Here is a 9,258-nt window from a genome sequence, read left to right on the forward strand (position 1 = left end):
GGTGTTTGCTTTTAAACGTGTGACAAGTAAATTCAACCTGTTTATTGGTGGCTATTACTAGAGTAATATTTGCTTCTTATATCTAGGGATGCACCGAATCAGGATTTGGTTGGGATTCGGGCAGGATTCAGCCTTTCTCAGCAGGATTCGGATTCGGCCGAATCCTTTTGCCCGGCCGAACCGAATCCTAATTTGCATATGCAAATTAAGGGCGGGAGGGAAATGACATGACTTTTTGTCACAAAACAAGGGAAGTAAAAAATAATTTTCCCTTCCCAACCCTAATCTGCATATGCAATTTAGGATTCGGTTCGGTATTCACCAAATCTTTCTTGAAGGATTCGGGGGTTCGGCCGAATCCAAAATAGTGGATTCGGTGCATCTCTACTGGCCTCAAACAATAATCTCACATCCCCTTTCCCTTTGACCCATAAAAAGAATATTAAGAATATCCAGAAGAGTCCAAAGAGTCCCAATTATCCCATTAGCTGCACTTTTACAAAAAAAAAACTGCAGATAGATAAATATCACCTTAAAGCGCCACCAGTCTGCCCTTCCATCAATTGATTTTGGCCCTATGTTTCTTATTATTTAATATTGGGCAAATTTGCACCCTGGCATTAACCCATTAGCAACCAATCCTTTTTCAACTGGCTGCTAGTGATCTGATTGGTTGTCCTGGGATCCTGGCCAGATAATCTGAATGAGGGTGAAAGAAATACAGATTACGTTGTGTTTATATAAAATAATATTTCTCCTGTTTATCATTATAATATGATCTTTATAATAAATATGTTTTCCCAGTCTTGCAGAACACCACTCGACTGTGGAAGCCCAAGTTGCGGCGCCCAACTTTTGTTTTTGGTAAGTGGAATTTCATTGATCTGTCTATAGGGACAATGTCAGTGTAGGCTTGTGGTACCCCAGTGAGCTGTAATGGGAATTGCATTCAAATTCACTGCCCATGTGCCTATAACATTGACATTATACCCTGTTAGATGCTTAGCCTTACATCTATAATTCCAATTTTATCATTATCCCATGATTTTTATGGAAAATATTTCTTTTTATCCAGTCAACCAAAACATCATGCCAAGGTTGAAAGAAGAAGAGTTAGAGCGCCCAACTGCTGGTAAGTTATACCATTATTATACCCTTCCATGTAAATAATGATATTAATATTGTATGCCAAGTGTACTGAGCTCTTTACATTAATTATATCTATATTTTCCTACTAGATACCAGCAAAGCAGATGATGGGCCTGCCAATATCACACCAAGGGCAAAAAAATATGAGTTACATCGCCCAACTGCTGGTAAGTTATACTATTATTATACGCTTCCATGTACATAATTATATTCATATTGTATGCCAAGTGTACTAAGCTCTTTAAATTAATTATATCTATTTTTTCATACTAGATACCAGCAAAGCAGATGATGGGCCTGCCAATGTCACACCAAGGTCGAAAAAATATGAGTTACATCGCCCAACTGCTAGTAAGTTATACTATTATTATACCCTTCCATGTACATAATTATATTTATATTGTATGCCAAGTGTACTAAGCTCTTTAAATTAATTATATCTATTTTTTCCTACTAGATACCACCAAAGCAGACAAGGGGCCTGTCAATATCACCCCAAGGTGGAAAAAAGATCAGCTGCATCGCCCCACTGCTAGTAAGTTATACTATTATTATACCCTTCCATGTACATAATGATATTTATATTATATGCTAAGTGTACTGAGCTCTTTAAATTAATTCTATCTATTTTTTCCTACTAGATACCACCAAAGCAGACTATGGGCCTGTGAACAGAAAAAGAAACATGGGTAAGCTTTTAGTTAGTCTTTAGATTTTTTTTACTATTTACATTGTTTGTTTTAAGCCTGACTGTAAGGGATTAATAGATTTATACAAGTATCATTCTTTAGTTACAAGTATATCCAGTCCTGCAAAAAAGTGCCCCTCCCCCAATTTACCAGGACCTGAGTGTTGAGGCCTGTGGCCATTCCGTTAAGGCAGAACATAGTGTGCAAAGTGCAAAAAATGTCGCAGATTGTGGTATTTTTGTTTGCACACTGCGTTCTGTATAGTAAATGACCCCATAGTTATAAAATACATCATGTTATAGAAGATAGAAGATATTCTGTTAACAATGACACTGACTACTACAGAGCACCACATTGGTTGCTATTACTAGATTTGAGGGTTCTGGGTTTAATCCCTAAAACCTTCTACAGGTAGTCTGTATGTTATCATTTGTTTTTTGGGGGTTTTGATCCCAAGCATGATTACACTCATTTTAATTAGCTTTTTATCATAGTGACCCTAGAGTGTGATAGGTCATTGTATTTCTCTAAATAAACATATATATATTTATCTGTCTTCTAGACAACATCAATATAGAGGAAAGAAGCTCCCTGCCTAAAAAGAGAAAGAGAGGTAAGCTCTTGGATGTTGATAATTCACAGTTCACATTCTTCAGAGAATTTAAATACATTTGGAAGCTTGACATTTGAATAGTATTTCAATATGTATAGTTATATATAATATATATCTTTATTTATCTTTTAGGCCACATTAATATGGATGAAAGAGGCGGCATGCCTAAAACAAAGGACAAAAGAGGGGGTATGCCTAAGATTATGGATGAAAGAGGCGACGTGCCTAAAAGGAGAAAAATAAGTAAGTTGTTGACTGTTAATAATTCATAGTTCACTTTCTTTCAAGAATCTAAAAACATTTGAAAGCTTGACGGTTTAATATTATGGACGTTAATGCTCTATGACCCCTCCTATACACATAACTATTGGAACTGGCGTATTGGGATTGGAATTGTTGACTTGCAGACTATAATCCTTGGTTTGACTCTGACTATGTAACTACTGACTACTACTCTCTGTACAGGGATTATATGCTGTCCCTGCATGAGGTTCAAGCCAATAACACAGGGGGTAGATTAACTTGATAAAGCCCTAGAGAGCATATATCTGCAGTGTAAATGGACACATGCTATATAACAATATATCCGGAAAACCCCAGGTCCCAAAGCATTCTGTATTACAAGTCCCATGCCTGTACCAGTTGATGCTATAATGTTCTTGGACACAACTTAAAACAAGCTATATGCAGAAATAACATTTATTCACACTGCATTACTATCTTGTGATTTTTAGCCTTTGAAGATTTCCCCCCAAAGTGGAAGAGAGAGAAGCAACAATGTTGGAACCATGGTGAGATATTTTAAGTTTTTCGTTAATGTGAAGCAGAGGAAGTAGTTACAATGAATGTTCTATATGTAGGTCTGCGAAACTTAAATTAGTAAAATATGAGGAACCCCTGATATCTTGAATTTTATACGTAGATAGCAGATATTTAGGGCAATCATGTTAATGATTGCATCTACTTTACACAATACCAGATTATATCCAACACAGTAGGGCAATACCCTTGTTTAGATCAATGGAATGGTTATAAACTTTATTCCTATTTTATCATTATTTTATTATTTTTACTGAAACTATAATTTCTTGCTTTTTTCAGCCGTTCGAAATCACACTGGCAGGTGGAAGAGAGACAAGCAATGCCTAAATAATGGTACAATGTTTTTTCTATATCTTTTTTATAGGAATAGAACTTCAAAATGACTATTAATATACTCAATATTTTTTTATAATACAGATATGGGATCCGTTATCTGGAAATCTGTTATCCAGAAAGCTCCAAATTACGGGAAAGCCATCTCCCATAGACTCCATTTTATACAAAATTATTTAAATGATTTCCTTTTTCTATGTAATAATAAAATAGTAACTTGTATTTGATCCTATCTAAGATATATTTAATCATTATTGGGAGCAAAACCAGCCTATTGGGTTTAATCAATGTTTACATGATTTTATAGTACACTTAAGGTATGAAGATCTAAATTATAGAAAGATCCATTATCCGGAACACCCCAGGTCCCAAGTATTCTGGATAATAGGTCTCATACCTATGCACAAATTTTAATAAGTCACCTGACACAAATTTTATCACTAAGCGCTGATTATAGCTGATAATATAACTCTGCACCATTTATGAGGATATAATTTACATATTCATGCCTCTTCTGAATTTTATGAAAATAAATCTCTGAACAGACTAGTTATTAGAATGTGTATTATACCCTAACTGTTGTTTTTCATTTTAGGATTCTTTACTTGGAATGAGCCAACTATTCAAGTCAGAATAGAAATGAGTAAGTGTCCTCTATGATATTCAAAGGCACCAAGGGGTTCGGTAATAATAATTATATATATATATACAGAGGCGGGCCAGGCTGGCTGGTTCGCAGATGCGTGGTGACGCTAGCGCAACACAGACATGAGCTGACGCTGGCGAACGCACGCTTGTGTGAGTGTGTTTGTGTCAATATATTATATTACCATATTATATCAGATTTTTGGAGAAGAGGAACATTATTCCTTATAATACATATGGGTTTGTGATCTGTTATGTGGAGATATAAAGGGAGGGTGAAAAGAAGACAAGAAGTATGGGGAGATGGGAAGCAACCATGTAGTTAATAAATATTATGCCTGAAGTTGTCTGTATTTATACTATAAGCAATGTACTTTATGTTGCAGGGCCTGAAAGCTCTTACCAGCGAAAATGGAGCCAGCCTAAGGGCAGAACACGATTTCGTCCATATTAAGAACTCATTGATATAAAGTTGCAGGGCCTGATAGATCTTACCTGCAAAAATGGAGCCGGCATAAGAGCAGAAGAAGTTTTCATCCATATTAAGAAAACATTAATAAAACGTTGCAGGGCCTGAAAGATCTTACCAGCAAAAATGTTGCCGGCCTAAGAGAAAAAGTCGATTTCATCCATATTAAGAACGCATTAATAAAATGTTGCAGGGCCTGAAAGATCTTATCAGCAAAAATGGAGCCGGCCTAAGAACAGAAGACAATGTCATCCATATTAAGAACTCATTGATAAAATGTTGCAGGGCCTGAAAGATCTTACAAGCAAAAATGGAGCCGGCCTAAGAGCAAAAGTCGATTTCGTCCATATTAAGAACGCATTAAAATGTTGCAGGGCCTGAAAGATCTTAACAGCAAAAATGTTGCCGGCCTAAGAGCAGAAGACGATTTCATCCACTTAAAAACGCATTAATAAAATGTTGCAGGGCCTGAAAAATCTTATCATCAAAAATGGAGCCGGCCTAAGAGCAGAAGACGATTTTTTCCATTTTAAGAATGCATTAATAAAATGTTTTTTCAGTTTATTGAAACTGTTCTTTTAGTTGAGTAGTGGCTGTAGGTGTAAGAGACGGGAGTGTGACTGCAGAGGTAGTGGGAACTTTAGTGTGAATGTCAGTAGATCGTTATTTCATTGATATAGGAGATATAAACATCTTAGGGTCGGGAAGAAAATTCCTAAAATATGAGACAAGTCATGAAGGACAATAGGTTTGAAGTGACAGACAATGTTCAATAGGGCTCACTGACCATAGAGAAGAAGCTGTACTATAAGTTATATATATGCTCCAACCTGCTAGACAAAGGATAAAGGGAGGATATTTCATCAGAGTGCATATGTTTATTCCCTTCCACCTTCTTATTAACCCACCCATTCCCTCTCAGTACAAGCCATGCACAGGGCATGTGGTGGGAAATTGAGTGTTAAATGCAAGATCCACTTATTATACAGTTATAGGACCTGTTACCCAGAGACCAATAATCCAGAAACTCCACATTGTCAGTATGTGTACAAGTGCTCGTTCATGCACACATTTGCACACCTCCCAGCTGTCTGGTTTTCTGCGTGACAGTCCTGATCCTGATTTTGACACCTCAGCCCACAGTCCCGGTTTCATACTGAAGTGTCCCGCATTTCTCTTTGATCTCCTGCAATGACGACAGAAAAAGATACAATGTTTCTGAAATTTAATTGAAGAAGAGGCTTTTGGCAGAGAGGCCAGAATACTCAGCACCTGCATTGTGATATAATTGTAACTAATAAGATAACCTGCTTAAAGGGCAATTTCATCTTTATTAGCAAAATTCTAATAACGGAATAAACCTGATCCTAAAACCATCAGAAATGTGTTCAAACTTTTCTTAACCTGCCAAATTTTGCAATTGGAAAAGTATTTAGGGTAGGCCATACGATGGTCGTGTCCATATAATTCTCTGTGCTGAGCGAGACTTAACTTTCTGTCCCTCACTCCATCTTTCAAATGTTGAGAGATATGCATGCGTCAGGGGTTGGGAATAGTGAGGTGACTAGCCAGGTTGCCTACCGTGCAGGTGTGGGTGTAAGTAGGTTTATCTGTGGGTCTCATGGTGGGGTTTGAGGGTCTCAATATGAGCACCTTTTACACCTTAAAATTCCTTTTTACCCCTCCTTTTTTTTTTAATTCCTTCCCACTTCAGATGGTGTCACTTCTGGTTTTCAGCAGCAACACTTCTGGTTTGTGGTGGTCAGTGGGTTGGTCTCATCTGGGTAAAAATGCAGGTTTTGGGTCAGGTCCAGGTTTCAAAATCTGGACTCTACTTTGTGTATCCCAGCCACAATACTACAGGTATGGGATCTGTTATCCCGGAACTCGTTATATAGAAATCAATGAATTATGCAAAGGCCATATCCCATAGACTCCATTTTAATCAAATAATTTTTTTTTTTTAAAAAAGATTTCCATTTTCTCTGTAATAATAAAACAGTGCCTTGTACTTGATCCAAACTAAGATACAATTAATCCTTACTGGAAGCAAAACCAGCCTATTTTAATTATTTAAGTGACTTAAGGGATGGAGATCCAAATGACAGAAAGATCCCTTATCCGGAAAACTCCAGGTCCCAACCATTCTGGATAACAGGGTAACATATACATAAGTACATATATGGGCATTGGAATATCACAGTAGAATTCCCGATATAGTGCATTTAACCACATGCATTAAATGTACATGTATCAAATTTCACTCTTTGGACTTCATTATACAGTTGTGCTGAGCAGCTCTCAGTCCTTGCTGCATCTAGGGTTGCCACCTTTTAAAAAAATCTTCACCGGCAAGTGGAGGGGGCGGGGTTAAAAGGGCGGGTTGTGACGCTAAAGGGGACGGGTTGTGACGCTAAAGGTGGCCGGGCAATGATGCGCTATTGGCTGGGTGGGTTGTGACATCAAAAGGGGCGGAGCCCAATGCGCGTATTTGGCAAGAAGCCCAGGAAAAATGGTTAGTTTTGAGCAGGCTGGGGGCAGGCCACGGACTTTTTTTAGGTGTATTACAAATTTACCGGCAGCTACCAGCCTTAGCTGGTGTTTTACCGCCTAGACTGCATCCCATTCAGAATTGAGCAAAGTTGCACTTACCGACACAGAGGAACCATGGAACCACCGCTAACCGATACCACCATATTAAAAGTTAACTCAAAGGTGAACAACCCCTTTAAACCAATGATAAAGTGTATGCTGTGAATTGTAGTCCAACACAATCAGTGCAGTTGCTCAAAGAGTGTTGATGTCCCCTTTAAGTGGCATTTCAGCCAGAGCAATTCTGTGCCAATTTTTAAACCTAGGTGCCATGTTTTCCCATGACAGTATCCCTTTAAATATCCGTTTCAATTTAAAGGGTAACTGTAGTTTATTGGTTTTATGGCATTATTATTAAAATTGCATCGCCCTGTGAATTCTTCACCATGTTTTCTTTATGCTCTGGACAAAACACATAGTCCTACTACCCATGTAAAATTGTGTGGTGAAGCCAGGGAGAAGATAGTAGGAGCTGCAATTTAAACATTGTGGTGCTGCTGTGTGCTGGAAAGTAAATGACAATGCAAATAAAACTCTCAAATACAGTTATGGGACCTGTTATCCAAAATGTTCGTGACTTCTGGGTTTTCCAGATAACTAAAATTTCTGTAATTTGGATCTTCATAACTTAAGTCTACTAGAAAATCAAGTAAACATTAGTTGGGATCAAGTACAAGCTACTGTTTTATTATTACAGAGACAAAGGAAATCATCATATTTGGATAAAATGGAGTCTATGGGAGACTGGAGCTTTTTGGGCAAAGGGACCCATACCTGTACAACTCATATTGGCTGGTGTTTTAAACATGTTTACACATCCCTTTTCACAGCACATTGACACAGTCATGCAAGTTCTGTAACTAGAGAAGGCAAGACTCTTGTATAACAACTGGCAACGTGTTTGGAAATCTGAACGTTTGTTTTCCCAAGTTTCTGGATTCGGCGAAGAAAACATGAGTTGAGTCCATGGTGGGGAAATCGTCATCTGTGAATCACCATGCGTGGGCGTCCAAGATAAAAATAACATTAAATAAAGAGGGGAAAAGGAAGAACTGAGCAAACGTCTGGAGAAAGCAATGAGATTAAATTGGTCTCTGAACTGCCTGGTTTAGTAGGTCTCTGCGGCATATGATAAAGCCCAGGTACGAGCGCCATCACGTTAATGGATCAGCGGAACAGTCACATATTGTATCGGATGAGCTTCTGGGGAGTTGCCTGTGAGCTGTTATATAGAATTCTACTTATGTCTCACTTGCACTGATAATAGAAATATTGAGTCGCTCCCTGCAATACTGCAGTTGAACTAATGGTTGAGATGTGAGGGCTCCTTTATTAATGCCAGACGTAAGGGATATACTCATTATGCAAAACTGTGCCATTAGCATTCACGTTGCCTATGGAACCTTTTTAAAGATGAGCCTTAAGATATTCTGAGCTCTCATCTCTGATCATCTTTCTTGTGAGATTACTTCACGTCACATTCATGATCAATTACATGTAGATACTGTATAGTTTCACTGGTATTGTTACACTTCACATATTTTGGTGACAAATGAGGAAGAGAAAATATTTGCAGCCTACTGAAATGAAAGAGACAACTTACTGGAAATCCTAAAAAATAATAACATAGTATGGATATTTATATAAATATAATTTGTATATAGGCATGGTCAGCTCACCTGGAATTTTCACCCAGATTTAAACCTTTCTTCCCCACAGTAAAAACCCAGTCACCTGATGTCCGTAATTTGCACCTGAACCCTTTGCTTACCCTGCTTTGAAATGCATAGAAGTTGCACCCACAGTCGGAGCATTAAAGAGGACCCATCACCTTAAGTAATAATTACAAATTCATTTCTGTTGTGTTAGACAAGCAAAATAAACTATAGAGTCCAAAGAGGTGCACACCTTCCCTGAACGTAACTGCCTAGGTGCTGGTAAACAGA

At 37.8% G+C, this 9,258-nt stretch overlaps 1 protein-coding gene across 1 annotated transcript; it reads left to right on the top strand.

The window, feature by feature from the left end:
- Positions 1-1,089: 1,089 nt before the first annotated feature.
- On the top strand, positions 1,090-5,253 carry LOC121395759. Its single transcript, XM_041570044.1, has 11 exons — positions 1,090-1,132; positions 1,239-1,316; positions 1,423-1,500; positions 1,607-1,684; positions 1,791-1,838; positions 2,401-2,451; positions 2,584-2,694; positions 3,186-3,242; positions 3,553-3,606; positions 4,202-4,249; positions 4,638-5,253. Exons 1-11 carry the CDS (start codon positions 1,090-1,092, stop codon positions 4,703-4,705), a joined length of 714 nt encoding a protein of 237 aa, XP_041425978.1. The 3' UTR covers positions 4,706-5,253.
- Positions 5,254-9,258: the final 4,005 nt, after the last annotated feature.

Source organism: Xenopus laevis, chromosome 7L (genome assembly GCF_017654675.1).
Source record: "Xenopus laevis strain J_2021 chromosome 7L, Xenopus_laevis_v10.1, whole genome shotgun sequence".
Lineage (NCBI taxonomy): Eukaryota > Metazoa > Chordata > Amphibia > Anura > Pipidae > Xenopus > Xenopus laevis.